Below are 19,647 nucleotides of genomic sequence, written 5' to 3' on the forward strand. Positions count from 1 at the left end.
TCTTACACAGTCCTGAATATCAAGTGAACAGCGGCAGACTGTTCTAAGCGCACTACACGTATGAACACATACATTACTAATCCTCCCAACAATTGATTCTGCAGGTACTATTCTTACCATCTCCATTTTATAGGTGAGGAGCCTGAAGCTCAGACAAGTTGGAGAAGGTGCCCATGATCACCTGCAGGTAAGGGGCAGAGTGAGGGCGGGGGCACAGACTGCCTGACCCAGGGCCACGCTCTTCCCTCTCCATCACGCTGCCTCCTAAGCACTAGGCGGCTGGGGGAGAGAGGACATAGTCCAGTATGCTCTCCCAACCCCTCAGCTCGCTCCGTACCTCAGAGGCTAGTGTCATCACACTTACAGTAGGACTTAATTCAGATTCTGTTCTTTTCTGAGTAGGAAGAAGCAAGGATAAAAAGGATGGTAGTTTAAGGTAAATTGAAAAAAACACCAAGTGGTATGTAAAAGTTCATGGGAGTCCAAAGAGTATAAACGAAACTTCCCTTTACTAAGCAGGATAGAGATCTAAACATCTCATAACAATAGAAATCTTTTAAATCTTTGTGACAGGCAGGTAACATAAAAAACTTAACCTTCCTTCTGATAGTTTCACTGTCAAGCCAGTTAATACTGAATATTGTTAAATCTGTACACAATACAAATAAAATATAAATCCAGCTAGGTATTTGATCAGAAACATGCTTTTTACCTATCTGCACTGAGGTCAATACTGACAGCAGTTTATACCTATTAAAAGATGTTATGCAGCATCCTACACTTTAGTATTTACACAAGAGAGATGAGATTAAGTTAAACTACAAGTCACAAGGAGTTTTTACAGCCAAATTCCATAGATCTGGTGAGAAAACCAATGGCCACTCCTTAATAAAATATAAGAATTTTCATTGTGCACAGTTTTTAGGCTCCTTAAGAGGTGGTCTCTTTAAGAGGCTGGATGTTCAAGAAAGATTCAACAAACAACTCAATCTTGGCAAGTCTTTTTACACAAACACTTGGTTTGGTTATTTAGCCACCTCAGTAATACAACGTATTTATACGCAAACTGGAAGTGGAATAAACTGCACAAAAAATGCAAGTCCATCAAACTCATTAGTAATAACTATTACACCCTCTCAGCAGTAAGAATCATCATTTCTGGATTTCAAACATTTTATTTTCTTTTCAGGGCACACTGTATAGCACTGTATTATAGGAACCAAAAAGTATAACAAAAAATTTTTTCAAGGACCACTTCCGTTCATTTGCAATATAATAAAATCAATGGAACTATATAATTTCCACATTAAAGATAAGTTAGTAAAATAATTCCTCCAAGTAGTGTTGCATATGACCTATAAGTTTATTCCAACTACTTTAATCATTATGATTTGAGATTTTCCAGGGTACAACAGCACCAGATTGGGCTGTTACTACCTAGGCAAGGAATAAAAACAAAAAACAAAAAAACCCCACACAAACCAACCCCCCCACCCCAAAACTGGCGAACACATAAATTGGGGTCATAGTTGCAGTTCTTAAAGACTCTTTAGACAAATCATATTTGTTAGAGGAAGCCAGCAGAAAACCTAATGTCTGAGTTGCACCATCCCTACCGTGAACTGTATCAGATGCAGTCAAAACATTCTTGGTAAAATAATGTGGAGGAAAGATGTACATATACCACAAATTTTGCAAAAGTATTTTGAAGCCTAAGTGTACAGAAGCCTAAATATCTCAGGTGGTTTAGATTACTGATGAAAACAATCACTACATTAATTCTTCAAGGCTGGTTCTTTACAGGTATTAAAAACCAGCCCATGGTCTCAGATGCACCCCACCTAGGTTAAGCGTTCAGGAACGCCAGATAATAAGAAACATGAACTGCAACTGTCCACTCTTAATTTCTAGTCTTTAAGAATGTTTTATAGTACCTCAGATTTTTATTCAGGAGTCTGCACATTTAGGAAAGGAAATTATACTAAGCGTGGGATCAGAGAAGATATGCTTATATTCTGAAGCCACGTGAAGGTTTACTCCTCTTTTTATTATTTTTCAACACTGAAAAGTTCTCTGGAGACCAGTAGAATAAAAGCTTTACATACTACACGAAGGATTTCTTCTTTTACATTTTATGATTTCAATATGGCTAGTGAGGTCTAACTAGTCCAGTCCCTAATTTCACCTTACTAGAGTTGATAATGAAAAACTAAGTAAGAAAGGGTAAATCTAAATTCCCAATAAAATATAAGCAAAAAAATCTGTACACATGATAAAATACATCCTAAACACAAAGTAAGGGTATAATATACTCTGCAGCATCACTATGTCTTTATTATATTTCTCTGCTGTATGCAGTTCTTCCATTCACAAATTGGAGACCATCTTTTCATTAAGTTGTTATTTCCTCCTCTTCCCCCAGCTTAGGGATACTTTGAAAAAGGTTTAATTTGTACAAGCTGTTATGAAATTAAATTTTCATTTACACATAATTTAAGTGTCTATAAGCACTCAAAATTGTAGCTTACATGTATATGACTTCTGAAAATAAAATGACACTTTTAACTTAATCTTTTTGTTCTGTAAAAATATTCTACATACATGCACATGATCAAAATAATCTTCTGTTGTTTGGGAAATTTCCTATGCACAGTAAGTTAAAAAAAAAAAGACAACTATATCAGCATTTCCAACGTTAAGATTACTGGGTGCCACCTAGTGTTTGATTTCTGCAACTACTAATCTTACAAATTCAAAATTGCTATTAAAACTCAGGTTATAAAAACTGCATTTTGGAAACGTTTTTTTTAGTTGACATGTTTACAGTGGCAAAATAAGATCATGAAAAGAATGTACGTGATATCAAAATTAGTATAAAAATATCCACATGTTACTTAAATATGAAAAACAGACCATTTTTTACTTCAAATGCAGACTTCTGCCTCTCTTAAATTGTATCAAAATCTTAAGGGAACATCTAGGTAACTGGAATATACAGAAATTCACACTAGGGCTTAATTATAATCCATGATGAGTGTAGGGCAAATGGTTTATTCCAAACATTCATTTACTTAGTGGAAGTGGTCAAAATGGGAGAAATAGTAATGCTTTTTTTTTCTCTTTTTTAAAATAGTAGATGTGGTCTTTTACCCATAAGCTCCATTTCATCAAAAGAACAAAGTGGGTTTAACATTTCACTTAAGAGAACTCAGCATTACCAGTTTTTAAAGAAATACGTTAGAAACAAATCAGTTTGCTTTAACAAATTGCACTCATGCTAATGAAATTTTAATCTTCTTTAACAGATCACAGCCAAAATCCAAATTATTCAGATATCCTCAGAGAAATTGGAATGTAAAATTTGGTTGAGTTCGATTTAGATCTGGAAGGAAAAAGAACATCAGATCAACAGAAAGAATTTTTATATTCCAACAGTCTACCACATATAAGGGAGACACACACCCCCTTTGGCTATCTGGAAAGCAAAACCAGTTTGAAGAGGAAATTCTGTACACTAGGTTTTTCTCAATTCCAGTCTGCTGCCAGTGAATCTTTATATCCTTCAGAATGTTACATGCTAGGCCCAGTTCTGAGGAAGCACTGGCACAGATTCAGAAATATTTTTCTTAGAAAAGTTCAACCCTATCCACATCTTCATCCTGTCACCTCTGTGCATGTGGCTTCATATTTAGGCGTGTTCTCTGATTAGATTCTTCATTTCCTAAAAAGGCCTTCTACCCCAGCCCAGTCGTCAGAATGTCTGGATTACCCCTTAATTACAACACAATAGCCCTGTTTCAGGTTCTTGTCACAGAGTATCATTGATAAATCTACTGTCAAAGTATTATTAACAGTTTAGTCACAAGAATCCTCTGGCTCAGGGGTCTCCAAAGGGAGGCACATTAAAAACAGAATGATGTATTTATTTCTTATCCTTTTTAATTTTCTATTTCAGGGTATGCTTTAAAATACAATATGCTAAAAAATTAATAAACGCATATACACACTGGGGACAGGTACTCACATTTTCTTTAATTCATGGTGTATTCTAAATGGTTTGGAGATGCATCAAAATATAAGATGGACTGATAGATGAATAAAGGGCTAGATAGATACGTGATAAACCAAGTACAGAAATACGTTAATTGTAGAATCCTGGTGCTAAGTATCACTTGTGATGCGTAACTCAGACCTCTCCAAGACAGGCCTTGTATTTTTGAAAAGTTCTGTTGCACAATTATGGTCGGGAACAACTGTTCCATGTATACTAATATGTCACCTTTGAATCAGATCAAACATTAGTATTCTATTTTTAGATTTATATACACAGGTCGTTTCTAAACTACATTTTTATTTAAAGGGGTTGAAAAGAAGAGCCCAAACCAGACTTTAGAGTAACTTAAATCACCCCAATTATTAAAATAAAAACACCAGCTCCAAACCAAGAGTTTGCCAACAGTGCCTATCTAACAGATAAAATAATGTAATTGGCAAAAGGCCTAAATTTTAACAAGGACTTTAATGTTGTTTGTAATCCCAATGCTTCATATCAAACCGATTCAAGTAAGACTATTCTCTTGACATACAAGTGCTTCAGATAAGAGAATGCATGTGTGTACAACACAGGGAATAGAGCCAATATTTTATAATAACTAGAGAGTATAACTTTTAAAAATTGTGAATCACTATGTTGTACATCAACTATTATCAACAAATATGATATATATGTCACAAAATATTTCAGTTTAAACAAAGGGGCATGGTTCTTTGATAAGACCTTGTATTTCTCACAATTGTCTGCTAAATTTCTTAATAGCAATCTCTCTACACATTTTTAATTAAACAAGTTATGATTCCAATGCCTAGCATTCATACTGCCAAAGCAAATTTTGATCTTTTCAGGAAGAAATATTTAAAAAGATTATAAGAATTCTCAAAGTATAAACAGTCTTCTAAATACTACTGTGTATTTAGTTCATGGACAAGTCTCAAAATGCACCCTTATTGAAGTGTTCAACATTCTTGAATTAAAGGAAGAGAGGGGAAAGAGCTGGTTTCTCTGTGAATAATTCAGAAAGTTGAAAAATCCAAGGTGCATCTACTTACATCATCAATGTCTTCATCATCATCTCCAATGTCATCAAACTGGATTTCATCATCATCTCCAGGGCCAAATGTATCAGTTTCATTGATTTTAGCTAAAGAAACAATAACAAATATATAATATAACCAAGATGATATTAAAATGAATAAACTGCCCACTAAAAGTAGTTGGATATCAAATATTCAACTATAAAAGGAGCCTCTTAAAAGCCCAACTTTAATCTACATTTCATTACCAAAAAGATCCTCATAACTTCTACCTAACAACCCCAGTATATAGAACAATATTTTATACAACAAAATCTGAATCAAGATGGAAATAGTTTTTTTGTTCACAAAGGTATTTCTAGTAAGACAGGTTTTAAATACACAAATTCTAAAGCTATTACAACTTCCAGCTATGCTTCAAAAAAGGTTTGAGCACATGCTAACAAGTAACAAATCATCAGATAAACTCATCAATCAGAAAAATTTGGTCAAATTCTATTTATCCCTAAACAATGAAAATGAACCAGCAAGTGCTAGTCCTAGTCCCAGATAAATTAGCAGCATTTCCTAGCTTGGAAGTGCCAAGTAATTAACTTCAGCAGGATTTTTACACTCAAGTAAAATTATAGTTCTCACGATAACATGCAACAGAACTAAAAAAAAAAAAAAAACTGTCAAATGAAAAATGTAGGCTTTCAAAATAGTATGTAAAGTATACTTCCCCCTTGATGAGGTTATGAGAGACTTTTTGTTGTTTATTTAGGTTTTCTGCATTAAGAATGCATAATTTTTGAAGTGTCGGGGGAAACAGGTAATGCTGGTTTAACAAAATCCTATGGGATACTATGATACTAGGACAAAATGAACTGAAAGCTGACTTTTTGTTGGGGGGGTAATTAGGTTTATTATTTATTTACTTATTTATTTAAGGGAAGTACTGGGGATTGAATCCAGGCTCTAGGGCATACTAGGCATGCACTCTACCACTGAGCTATACCGTTACCCCGAAAACTTTTTAATAAAAATATTGACAACAGTACCTAATTACTATCCTTGCTTTACGTTTAAAGCAGATGAACAGTGGGAGGATACAGCTCAAGTGGTAGAGTGCATGCTTAGCATGCACAAGTCCTGGGTTCAACCCCCAGTACTTCCTCTAAAAATAAATAAACCTAAAGTAGATGAACATAGAGTCTTTTTAGTATTATGAAGTACAGGCAGGCATACTTAGAATGAATTACATAAGCACAAAATTAAATATGCAAAATCCACTAATTCCTTCATCTAAATACCACCAGGTAATAACACCATATAATAGTTTAATACAATAACTCAGACATTACCATGTTCTGGAAGTTCGCCATATGCCTTCAGACTTCGAGCCTCATCTGCATTGTATTTTAAAATTACATCAGCTTTATTATCCTTAAAGAGACAAATAACTTTTATAAATGACTATGTCAAAATACGTCATTTCATAAATTATTTTCAAACTGGTAAGAAATTAAATCTCACTGTTGTGCTATAAACTTTTCTTCTTTTTCTAAAAATTTAGTTTTCACCTACCCTCTGAAAAACATACTTGGTTTTAACCCAGTATAAAGAAGCCTGCATACATAAATGGTCAACAAACTTTGGGAAGATATTTACAGATTTCACTTCAGTAAGAGCAGAACTGTGCAGACCCAATCTTCTAGATTGTTTATAGAACCATAATTTACAAGTGATTAAATATTCTAATTCCAAAACTGAGACTGGTATAATGACCTATAGAAATTATAACCTTTCCATGTATCAGTGGTTCTTAGGGTACAAATCCACCAGAATCTCCTGTGGAGCTTTTATACCTCCTAAAGATAGATTAGTCCTGACTCAGTTAAGAAAAAAGGGTTGAAGCTGATTATTTCAACCTCAAAAAGTTCTTTGGACTTGGAAAGCCCTAAAGGAACACAACGAAAGTGATAAGTGATCCAAGAGCATGGTGATTCAGACCAGCACTTCTTAAACTATAATGTGTGTATATATATATATATATATATATAGAGAGAGAGAGAGAGAGAGAGAGAGAGAGAGAGAGAGAGAGAGAGAGAGAGAGAGAGAGAGAGAGAGAGAGAGGCCTGGGGTGGGGTTCAAGAATCTGCATTCCTAACAAGTTGCCCAAAATTAGTGACGCTACTGGTAGCCTGAACCACCCTTTAAGAGGAAGCAGCGCAAAAGAAGGATCATGGGAGACTGAGAATCAGAAAACTTTCTGCAGTTGTCATTTTGTATTATGAACATTACCCCTTTTGGAACCTTGGTTTCCTTATCTGTCAAACAGGAAACTAATTTTTCCTACTTCCAGGTTTCTGGGTTTTCTTTTAAGATCAAAAGAAGAAAATGGACACTAAAATGGTACAAAATTTAAAGGAGGCTGCCTCAGCCTCAGCACTACTGATAATTTTGGGACATATAATTCTGTGTTGCAGGAACTGTCCTGTGCATTGTAGGATGTTTAGCATCCCCCCTGGCCACCAGATACCAGCCAGCAGCACTGCCCCCTTATCCTCAGTTGTAACAACCAGAAATATCTCCAGACACTGCCCTATGTCCTCTGGAGGAAAAAAAAAAAAATCACCCACGGTTGAGAATCACTGATTTAAAGTTAAGATTTTAATTCTTTATTCTGGAATATGTATTTTAAAAAAATCAAAGTACAATCGAGGTTACAAAAATAGAAATGCTTATCACTCACAGTGTCATAAACACATGGTGATGAGTTCCAATAAGTGGAAACCAAATGGATTCCACAGACCACAATCAGTAGAGTCTCCAGGCTGAGATCATGAAGGGCAACTACCATTTTCTTCTCTAATTGCTCATCTAAATTCAGAGCACATACTTTTATCACAGTTTGTAATGTAATTACTTGTGTGCCTGCCTTATTCTCTCCACTACCAGGCTGTAAGCACTTTCTGAGATGGAAGCTTAACATATTCAGCTGTATTGTCTAGAGTAACAGTTCCAGATTTTGACTTCAAGACATATAATTTAAGGGGGGGGGCAGGTGGTCCAACATAAAACTACATTTTTATCTTGCCAACTAAGAACACTAACAAAACCACAATATAATATCCCTCATTCCAAAAAAGGGAACTTTTTAAATATTGAAAAAGGAGACAAAGTCCTACTGCACAGCACGAGACTATATTCAATCTTACAGTAACCTATAATGAAGAAAAATGTTTGTGTATAACTGAATCACCACGCTGTACAAGAGATTAACACGCTGTTAATCGACTATACTTCAATTAAAAAAAAAAAAGGAAAACACCCCAAAAGGAAAAAGAACAACCATTTAGCTTCATGAAAAACTCACACTGTCTGTATTTCTTCTATAGTGAAAACATAGACTCCACAGACTGGCATTTAGGAATCATGATCCCTGGGTACCTAGCACAACACCTAAGACATAACTGGCACTTAAGAAATGTTTGTTGACTTTTTTTTAAAACTTTTTTTTTTTATTGAGTTAACAGTCATTTTACAATGTTGTGTCAAATTCCAGTGTAGAGCACAATTTTTCAGTTATACATGAACATACATGTATTGTCGCATTTTTTCGCTGTGAGCTACCACCAGATCTTGTATATGTTTCCCTGTGCTATACAGTATAATCTTGTTTACTTATCCTACATACGCCTGTCAGTATCTACAAATTTTGAACTCCTAGTCTGTCCCTTCCCAACCCCCTCCCCCCTGGCAACCACAAGTTTGTATTCTATGTCTATGAGTCTGCTTGTTTTGTATTTATGTGTGTTTTTTTTTTTTAAGATTCCACATATGAGTGATCTCATTTGGTATTTTTCTTTCTCTTTCTGGCTTACTTCACTTAGAATGACATTCTCCAGGGACATCATGTTGCTGCAAATGGCATTATGTTGTCGGTTTTTATGGCTGAATAGTATTTGATTGTATAAATATACCACATCTTCTTTATCCAGTCCCCTATTGATGGACATTTAGGCTGTTTCCATGTTTTGGCTATTGTAAATAGTGCTGCTATGAACACTGGGGTGCAGGCGTCTTTTTGGAGTAGGGTTCCTTCTGGATATATGCCCAGGAGCGGGATTGCTGGGTCATATGGTAAGTCTATTCCTAGTCTTTTGAGGAATCTCCATACTGTTTTCCACAGTGGCTGCACCAAACTGCATTCCCACCAGCAGTGTAGGAGGGTTCCATTTTCTATACAGCCTCTCCAGCATTTGTCATTCATTTGTGGGTTTTTGAATGATGGCCATTCTGACTGGTGTGAGGTGATAACTCATTGTAGTTTTGATTTGCATTTCTCTGATAATTAGTGATACTGAGCATTTTTTCATGTGCCTATTGATCATTTGTATGTCTTCCTTGGAGAATTTCTTGTTTAGGTCTTCTGCCCATTTTTGGATTGGACTGTTTGTTTTTTTTAAGTCGTATGAGCTGCTTATATATTTTGGAGATCAAGCCTTTGTTGGTTTCATCTTTTGCAAAAATTTTCTCCCGTAGGTTATCACTTTGTTTTGCTTATGATTTCCTTTCTGTGCACAGGCTTGTAAGTTTAACTAGGTCCCATTTGTTTATTCTTGCTTTTATTTCTATTGCTTGGGTAGACTGCCCTAGGAGAACATTTTGAGATGTATGTCAGATAATGTTTTGCCTATGTTTTCTTCTAGGAGGTTTATTGTATCTTGTCTCATGTTTAAGTCTTTGATCCATTTTGAGTTTATTTTTGTATATGGTGTAAGGGAGTGTTCTAGCTTCATTGATTTACATGCTGCTGTCCAGTTTTCCCAACACCATTTGCTGAAGTGACTGTCTTTATTCCATTGTATATTCTTGCCTGCTTTGTCGAAGATTAGTTGATCAAAAGTTTGTGGGTTCACTTCTGGGCTCTCTATTCTGTTCCATTGGTCCATATGTCTGTTTTTGTACCAATACCATGCTGTCTTGATTACTATAGCTCTACAGTATTGTCTGAAGTCTGGGAGAGTTACTCCTCCAGCCTCTTTTTCTTCAGTAATGACATAATAGTAAGCAGTATACTGGCCTGGAACTGGTCAAATATGGTTATGACCTATATTCTAAACATTAATGGTTCATCAAATTCAAGCGAGTAAACAAAGACAATTTCAATTTTGTTTTTACCTGGTAGTCTCGTAGACCAACCAATATAATGTCTGAGGTATTTATCCAAACCTATAAGAGAAAAGTCACAGGCTATGTTTAAAAGAAAAATAAAGAATCAATCAAGAGCAATGTTGAGTCAGTCTTCCCATAAAATATACATATTATTCACCCAACTGTGGGTAAAGTACCTATATTAAGACTTAGAGGCAAAAAAAAAAAAACTGTAGTAAGCAGCTAAGTGAGTTGCAAATTTTCTATAATTTGGGATATTAGAAAAATAACAATCTCATTCAACTACTTGACAGTTTAACAATTCCAAAGGAACAATGATTAGTTTAGAAATTAAGGAATTTTTAATAGTGAACCACTCCAAGTGGTTACTCACTCATTATAGATGAGAAAAGTAAATTAGGAATGTGGTTTTATCTCCCACCCACCCACCCACCCACAGGAAGCAAACCCCCTTTAGCTTGGTAACAGAAAGATTAGCAAAACAAATTAAAATATATATATATCATAAAATCAGGGTTGGAGGGACTTTTAACCAACCTGATCAATAAATCTGCCTGAACATCTACCATGAGGGGAAATCAACCATTACCTTTCAAGGCAGCCCATTCATGATCACAATTCAGGGAATTTAACATCAATACAACACTTATTTACCACAATTCATATTCAAATTTTCTTAATGCTCTTCACAGCTATTTCCCCCACCCTCAAACCAGAATCCAAACAAGGGCCACCTACCTCTTTTAACAATTAAGTCTCTTTAATCTTTTCTAAATTGAAACAGCCCACTCAGCTTTTTTCTCCTTTCATTAATACTAGCATTGTAGTAAGTTCAGCAGCTTGTTTTGTGGAGCGGCCCTCAGTTTGGATTTGTTGATTGTCTCCTCATTAGATTCAGGTTAATCATTTTGGCCAGGAATACAAGATAGGTGACGCAAATCACTCTTTAAATAGAATCTGTATAAAACTGCCATCAAAGATCTTGCTGTTTTGACGTAGAGGTAAATCACTGTTCTATAAATATCTCTTGGGAACTTACAAAAATGAGGTCCTTGGCCCATAAAAATCTTAAGAGCCCTTTTCTCCCTCAATCACAAGTTTATATTAAAGTAAAACAAGTCACCAAACCTACCTTTTTTCTCAATTTCCCTCTGATGTGACATAACCTCTTTACACCATCAAAACACATCGCTTCTAATCGTCCATTTCCCAGCATTTTGATTACTTGCGCGTACTCTGGGGGAGGGAAAAGGGTACAGGATATTGCTCAATTTTTGATAAAAGCAACTCAAAAGTCCACATAAAACTGACTAGAATACATAGGTGTGTTGGTTGGGAATATGTATATGCAGTGAAATAAGTACGAGGGAGTGATAAACACCAAGCTAGTTAACTTGCAAACTAGAACCAAGAATGTGGAATGCCACTTCCAGGACAAGCTGTCTCTGCTATCAGAAATGTTTCAATTACCTACTCATCTTGAGTTAAGCAGACTGACTACTGTCCTCCTGACTGTATACTCTACTTCTAGAGATCAAGGTGCCTGGTCCCAAAATGTACACTACCCCTCACCAGTCTCCCGCTTTGGATCCTCGCCCAATTTTAGATCTCCTTTCCCTCAGAACCTTTAGAGGCTAATCTCAACACAATTTTTGGTATTTTGGCAAATATAAGCAACTCAAATGTTAATAATATTTTTGTTAAATTAGAATATCTTAGTGACTATCCTGAAGTTTTTATAAAGTCAGAAAGATATTCCCAGGCAAAATGCCGAACTTTTAATCAAAAACCATTCCAAAAGAGCAACCAAGAAGTCACCTGGTTTCACTGCCACTTGCAAAACTGAGGAGATTATGAGTACTATCTTGCACATGCGCCTGTCATTAAATGACAGAAGACGGGGTAGGGGGTGGCGATCACTGCTTTTGGCTTAAGTTGTACATATGACTCACCCTCAAAGAGGAATCCACCAATATGTAAATACACTGAGACTTAACTGTCAAAGGCTCAACTGCAGGGTTGACAAGTGGAAGTGAGTCAGACTACAGTGAACCTAGCACCCACCTAGCACTTAAACATGGTCAATTCAAAGGCAGCCTCTCTTCCAAAGTGGGAGAAAAACACAAGAAGAAAAAGTAGTGGCAGTCAAAATAAAGTCAACTGCTACTGGAGACAAGAATGACTATGGATACGAAAGAAAAAGGTGTTTTAGCCAGAAGATGTTTCATTTTTAGTGGCTTATATATACATGGCATGAACAAATCCACCAAGTTCTACAAAAAGACAATCAGAAAAGGTTCTTTGTTAAAAACTGTTGTAAATTACTGGGATAACTGGAAAATTTTAAACATGGACTATATACTAGATATATAACATATTCATGTTAAAGAGAGCCAAGTGTGATAATTCTATTATAGTTACATGAGAATATACTTGTTCTTAGGTGACATGATGAAGTAGTAAGGGAAAAGTACCATGATGTCTGCAACTAACTTTCAAACGGTTCAGGAAAAATACAGATGAAGGGTTTAAGGGAATTCATTGTACTAATCCTGCAACTTTTCTAAAAATTTGAAATTACTCAAAATAAAAATATGGAAAATTAGTATTATGTAGTTTGGCCTGGCACTTACCAAAAATCTTAATCGGTTTGAAAAGGTCAGTCAACTGGTCTGTTTCATTTAATTATATTTTATGAAATTACATGCCAGTAACAGTGCAGCAGAAGAGCAAAGGCCTCGGATTCAGCCTTCAAACACCCATGGTGTACTGAACATAATATGCAGCACTATTTACTATCAAAAAGAGTCTACTAACTCATGGAATTGTCAACCATGGCTTTTGAGGCTTAATTCCCTCTAAACTGTTCAATTCATTCTTAGTTACAACACGAGTGTTCACACAAAGAGTGAACCCCACATCTTTACAGAAATGCCACCAATTGTGAACACAGACTGAGTATACCAAGAAATGAACACCTAAACAAAGGCTCTGGTGAAGTGCTGGGGATGACAAATGGAGAAGAGCAAAAAGGGAAATGCAATTTATCTCTCAGGATTATGAATAGTCTCTTTTATGTAATTCCTTATTTTAAAAAGAAAACTATTACTAAAAGAAACCTAGTCTATGAAAATGCTTACCTTGCCCATCTTCTTTGAACACCAGCTCTCTTTTTTCAGATTCATTCTCGTTCTTACCTCTGCGTCTGTTTTTACCTCCTTTACCTAGTGGATTTAAAGAAAATGACACTAATTATCTACAGAACAGTAGGAAAAGAAACGGAGGCTTACAAAACACTTAAAAAAATCACTTAAATTATGAGAAGTACACAATACTACATATAAAATAAATAAGCTACAAAGATATATTGTACAGCTCAGGGAATATAACCAGTATTTTACAGTAACTTTAAATGAAGTATAATCTAGAAAAATACTGAATGACTATGTCATACCCCTGAAACTAATATAATGTTGCAAATCAACTATACTTCAAAATAAACAACGAACCTGAAAAAAAAATCACTTAAAAATGCACCTAATTTAATCATGTATCTCCAATAATATTAAACACCTACATATTGTCACTTCCCTACACCTCTTGGAAATTCCTTCTGGGATATCACTGACATAAAATACAAACGAACCAAAAGGAGTTACTATATAAAAGTATATAGACCACCTTCTGAGGACATCTACATCCATGGCCACACTGCCCTGGATCATAAACATAATGACCACCCACTTGGCTGAGTACACTGCTCAGTGAACTCCTCCTACAGTGGCCCACACGGGTCAAGATGGGACATACGATAAATTTTATAAAAATGCCTGCTCCCCCAAATGAAAGGTCTGAGTGCAAATAGATGGTTGGAGGGAAAAAAAGCAAAGTTAGCGCTGTGGGACACACAGATTTTGTGGTGGTAGAGGGAGAGCAACAACGCCGGCGACCCCTAGAGTTTACATTTTGTCCCACAGCTGTAGGACACACGGAGCAAGTTAAAAAGCAAGGTACTAACTGCCTGAACTTGGAAGCAGCCAAGATGTCCTCAGTAAGTAAATGGAGAGAGTAAAGAGATCAGTAGTTGCCAAGAGCTGGGGAGTGCGGAAGGACAGGGGACTAGGTGGAGCACACGGGATTCCGACAGCAGCAAAGCTGTTACCCTGTGTGTTACTGTAATGGTGGATACACATCTCTATACATTTGTCAAAACCCATACAACGTACAACATAAAGAATGAATTTTAATATAAACTATGGACATAAGTTATAATGCATCTATAGTGGTTCATGTAAAATGTTAATAGAGGAAATGGGGGGGATTCTGTACTGTCTGCTCATTTTCCCATAAACATAAAACTGCTCTAAAAGTCTATTAAAAAAAACAGTAAAAAGCATGATACAATCCCTATTGTAACCCCTAGAATCAGCAAAATCCAGACTAGGTGGGGGGCGGGGGACACAGGGACAATTCTACAAGACAATCTGTTTTTTTCAATAGATACATTATGAAGGGAAAAAAAAACCCTACAGATTAGATGAGACTTAAAAGACATATCAACCAATGGCAATGTGTAGACCATATCTGGAGCCTGGTTTCATGTGGATGGTGCAAGTTTAGCTGTGAACTGATGATGTCTGGGACCAGATGAGCACATGGACATCCATTATACCAGTCTGCTTCTGTATATATTCCAAATTCTTCATAATGTAAGTTTAAAAATAAACATAGCACGGTGAAGAAGAGTATAAAGCTACCATTGTGTAAAAAAGGTAAATTCATATTCACATTTGCTTGTATATACGTAAAATATCTCTGGAAGAGCACGTGTGAAAAGTTAACAATGACTGCCTGTGAGAAGGAGAAATAGTTAGCTACAGGACACATTTAGGAAACAGATTTCAAGCTATACTTTTTGAAACTTGAATTGTGCATTTTCCTATTCAAAAATCTTAAATACTTCAACAAAAGCAGCGGTGACCTGATTCTCTGGGTGGGAAAACAGATAAGGTGGTCACTGTCCTTATTACACATAGAATGAATCCCACCCAGCCTAACCATGAAGAGGAGGGACAAATAAGGAATATTTCGGAGATGGAAACAAGAGAACCATGACCTGATGTGGAGAGAGGGAGGAATAAAGGATACACGGAGCTTTCACAAAACCTCTCAGGACCTCAGTTCTGGCCTCTGTAAAATGAGGGAGTAAGAAGAGACTATCCAAGTAGCTTCATATTCTTTCTACATGTAGGATTCCGGAATTCTTCCATCCGCTGGTGTTCTTAAAAGTCTGTGCTGACCTCATTTTCCATACTTTAAAAAATTTTCTCTCACCTCTCTCTATTATGTTAATAATCTTATATCTCAGTCTGCAGTATCAACTAAGCATGGCTCTCTTTTTTCTAATATGAGGCTCTGTACATTTCTAGTGAATGGGCTACTCTCAGGAAAATTTTTCCTCAAAACTCAAATTACTTTCTTTTACAAAGCTGGTCCTTAATCAACATCCTTGTTTCTGTTAGTGGTAACATAACTTCCTTAAAGAATATAAATCTCTCAACCTATAAACACAACATCAATCTACCCCTCAATTCTTCTCTTCAACCACCGTACGTTTCAATCCAAGTACAGTTCTCACTGTCCCATAACTCGCCCTTAACAAGCTTATGCCTAAGAGATAGGCACTATTTTGTCTTTATTTCACAAGAGATAATGGTCTTTGAAAGGTTGAAAGACTTATTTGCGGCTATACCATGTGAAGTGAAACCTGGGATTTGAACTGGGCAGTAAGATCCCAGTGACTATGTGTGCTCTTCCCCACCATACAATAATGCCACAATTACCCTATGAGGTCATTTATCCCCAGTTTACCAGTGAGTTCACTAAAGCTCATAGAAGTAACTCACTTACCATTAGACAGTGAGTGGGGTGACCAGATCCAACCTAATCTTCTTTTGTTCCTGGCCCCCTACATTTGGGTACCTCTTCACAGCATTCTGCCCCCATTCCAGAACCTAAACCACATTAGCAGCCTTTTCCAGAAGGTGGGAGAAAGGCTTTAAGTGGTAGCGATACTAAGAGACTCATGGGAAGAGCCTGGAAGCAGCAAAAAAAAAGTTTTTTTAAAGGTTCACGTCCCCAACAGAATTTGCAAAGACAGACCCTTAATTTCGTGAGTCCTGTGCTCTGTCACGAGGGCAGTCTCACAATGGTATCGTGGGCCTCTACAATGTCCCGACCTGCCCAGAGCCCTTAGAGTTCAGGGTCTGCGGCATTCTTAGAGCACTCCAAAATGAACTTCCTAGGAAGAGAAAAGTGTCTTCTACTTCAAGCCACCAACCATGCCAAATCTTCAAAGCAGAGTGAAAGCCTCATTAGGGCAAGGATCACGTTTTGTTTCCTGAGTTACATACTTAGTTGGGCAATTCTTTGAATGAATCAGTCAAGAGCCGTCCATATATTCCTAAAGGAGTGGCAATTTTATAATTAAAGGGAGTAACTTCTTTAAGGCATGGGAGTACCTTACCTTAATTGCTTTTTTTTAACAGTTCGACTGCACATACCTAATCGCTCTTCATAGTGGGCCCAAGGATACCTTTTTTCCTGAGGTTAACAAATTGACAGAATTTAGAGAATTCTAGAGGAAATAGGCTGATAAGAATCAGTCCAAAGCAAAAGTCATTCAACATACAGTTCATGGCACCTTATATCCTTACGTGTGTAAACATCATGAAGATTATATTCACAGGGCTTCTGGCTTTTCCAATGAAGAAAATCAGAAAAATAAACAAGAATTTATTTCACATTAGTAAACCTCATCTCATAAAATTCAGGAGTCTTGAAAATTACTGTTCCTCTAAGTAAGATAACAACTAAAGATAAGAGATTGGGAATGATAAACACCAAATTCAGAATGGTGGTTATCTGCTAGAAAAGATGAAAAGAGGGGAAGGGGCTTGGGAGGGGGAACACAAAAGGCTTTAACTGATTCTGTTGTAATTCCCAAGTTCAGAGTAATGGATTGATTCCCAGGTGTTCACTGTATTATTCCTATTTTTTCGTATGCCTCAAATCTTATTTATAGAAGAATGATGTGTTGCTTGTCAGTTTACTAGAATTAACCATACTCTGATCATCCCCTTCCCTATTTTAGTGCCACGTAATGAAATAAACTTTAAAGGAGGCCAGTGAAATAGATGTAATTTAATGCAGAAGTTCAGTCAGTTCCCTTGGACCCAAAGGAGAACCTATTATTCACCTAAGGGTGGAGTCAACAGAGGGAAGATGACTTAATCCAACAAATATTTTTGAGCATCTACTAAGTGTCAAGAGCTAACAATCCATTGTGATTAAGACAGATACTACTGCCCTTTAGAGCTTACAGTCTAGGGAGGATGGAAATCTCATTGCTAGAAATAAGGGTTAAAGTAATATATCTATTGAACCGATCCAGTTACCATCTCAGAAGGAATAAAAAATTATGTAGGTTACAAGAAAACTGTAACTTTCAAACCCCTATTTTATCACCCCATCTTTCCCAGAATAATTAGCAGTAAAATCCTTGCTACAAAAGGAACCTGCAAGTAAGATTTCTGAGGGCAGTAAAATGGAGGGCTCCAAGGGAACAGCACAGAACTGCAACCAAATATCCCAAGGGTAAAAAGAGTAGTGACACCTGCTAAGAGGAAATGAGGTAGAATCCCTGCAGCCAGCTGTGAAGTAGAAAAAAGAACAGAGTAGGCCTGGGTCAGGGCAGGGTCTCAAGGATGAATAATCAAAGGAAACTCGTGGGTTGTGAAATATACACTTCTCCTATAGGAAATACAGTGTTTTCCCTGTTTCTACTTTCACAATTTCCTTTGGGAAACTGTAAGAATACTTAAAAGGACGGAAATATCCTTAAGTCTTAAAAAGGGAAAATCTCTTTAGGACTGTTCTGCTTTTACTTAGATTAGGCCTTCCATTTTGAAAATTCCAAATAAACATATCCTCATATCTAATAATTTGTGAATGCCTTAGCCTCAGCATGGAGGGAACTTAAAGGTCTTTACTCCCGTCGCAATACGTAAGCGATCTGGAGCAGAAGTAGAAAACTTGGCTAAATATGCAGTAAGTTTTCTGGGGCGAGGGAAAAAAGTTAAACCCCGTAAAGGGATGTGGAAGGGTAAATCTCTAGAGATTAACCTTAACGCATCAAGGTTTCGTCCACTACTTACAAGAGAGAGGGAGAAGTCTCAACAATACCCAACAACTGCCCATAAAGAAACCCATGCAGGAGTACCTGATGGCCACTTAAAGCAGGCAGCACCCTTTGAAAATTAAGAACTGCCGGGAAGGCCAAAGGCGCCCATTTGCGAAGCCCAGGCCGCCCCGGGGAGGTCTCCCCATAGGCAGCTACGGTGCCGTGGTCAGTCTGGCGCGAATCTGGAGCGAAAGCACACGTTCTCCCGCAGGAGGCCCTACAAAAATGGCGTCGGCTCCACCCCAACGTGACCAAACTGAAAGACAGGAGTAACTTCCCAGCTCCCCTCCCGAGCCAAGAATCGCGGCCGGATCGCCCAGCTGCATGCAAGCAGGGCGGAGAGGAAGGTCACTGCGGCCTGGGCGATCCGGAGGCCGCGGGCAGAGTTGGGGAGGCCCGGTTCAGGGGAGTCGTGGTCCCAGGATCCAGGCGGCATTACCTTTATTCTTGGGCATGGCGGTAACGGCGGCCTCGCGGCGTCTCCGACTCTTACTCGGGTGGCGGCAGCGGCGGCGACTCCTCCGAGGGACTGCGCGTGAGACAGCGCAGCACCAAGTGGGGCTGGAGACCGGTTCGCGTGCGCGGGATAGTCTAGCGACCGAGTTCTTCCGAGATCCGCCTGCGCCCACGCACGGCCGCAGCAAATGGCGTCGCGGCTGCTTGCGTAGCCTTTCCCCGCCTCCCGACGCCGGCTGGGCCCGCCCTCCGACCCCCGGCCCTATGACGCAGGCGTGTCCGACTGACGCCTATTGTTAGAGCGGAGGGAGACGCGCTTCCGCAGTTTTCACGGCAGTTCGCAGAACCACGCGGGGGGCGGGGCCGTGAGCAGAGAAAGGGCGGGATCAGGGAGGGAGAGGGCGGGCCCAGGCGTCACAATAAAGGCGGGTTCAGGTAGCGCCCGCTGCTGGCTGACAGCTGACTACTGCTGATTTGTGGCCAAGCGCCGTCTCCACGCTGTCTCATTAATCTCACAGCTCAGTTTTAACTTGGCCCCTTGACCCGCCCAGCCAGGTTGAGAGTCTCAGGGGAAGGGCAAGGTTTTCCTGTCATCCCCATTACCAAAGCGTAATATTTGCATGAGACCTGTTACTACTTTATAAACATCTGCCTTCCCTACCTTGCTGAAAATCTTATGAGGCAGAGACCACATCTGT

At 38.0% G+C, this 19,647-nt stretch overlaps 1 protein-coding gene across 1 annotated transcript; it reads right to left on the bottom strand.

The window, feature by feature from the left end:
* Positions 1 to 2,296: 2,296 nt before the first annotated feature.
* EIF1AX (eukaryotic translation initiation factor 1A X-linked) lies at positions 2,297 to 19,151 on the bottom strand. Its single transcript, XM_006212990.4, has 7 exons — positions 18,933 to 19,151; positions 13,392 to 13,475; positions 11,384 to 11,487; positions 10,258 to 10,308; positions 6,435 to 6,516; positions 5,107 to 5,198; positions 2,297 to 3,382 (listed from the first exon to the last, which is right to left on the bottom strand). The coding sequence occupies exons 1-7, from the start codon at positions 18,946 to 18,948 to the stop codon at positions 3,377 to 3,379; spliced, it is 435 nt and encodes a 144-aa protein (XP_006213052.1). The 5' UTR covers positions 18,949 to 19,151; the 3' UTR covers positions 2,297 to 3,376.
* Between the last annotated feature and the right edge of the window lie 496 nt (positions 19,152 to 19,647).

The sequence above is a fragment of the Vicugna pacos genome, chromosome X (assembly GCF_048564905.1).
Source record: "Vicugna pacos chromosome X, VicPac4, whole genome shotgun sequence".
Taxonomy (NCBI): Eukaryota; Metazoa; Chordata; class Mammalia; order Artiodactyla; family Camelidae; genus Vicugna; species Vicugna pacos.

What these genes read in the sequence shown, in the direction of transcription:
- EIF1AX (XM_006212990.4), bottom strand. An exon ending in GTTCAAAGAAGATGGGCAAG is followed by an intron (nt 11,488 to 13,391) that starts GTAAGCATTTTC and finishes TCCCTCCCCCAG; the next exon opens with AGTACGCGCAAGTAATCAAA. An exon ending in GAGGGAAATTGAGAAAAAAG is followed by an intron (nt 10,309 to 11,383) that starts GTAGGTTTGGTG and finishes TTTCTCTTATAG; the next exon opens with GTTTGGATAAATACCTCAGA.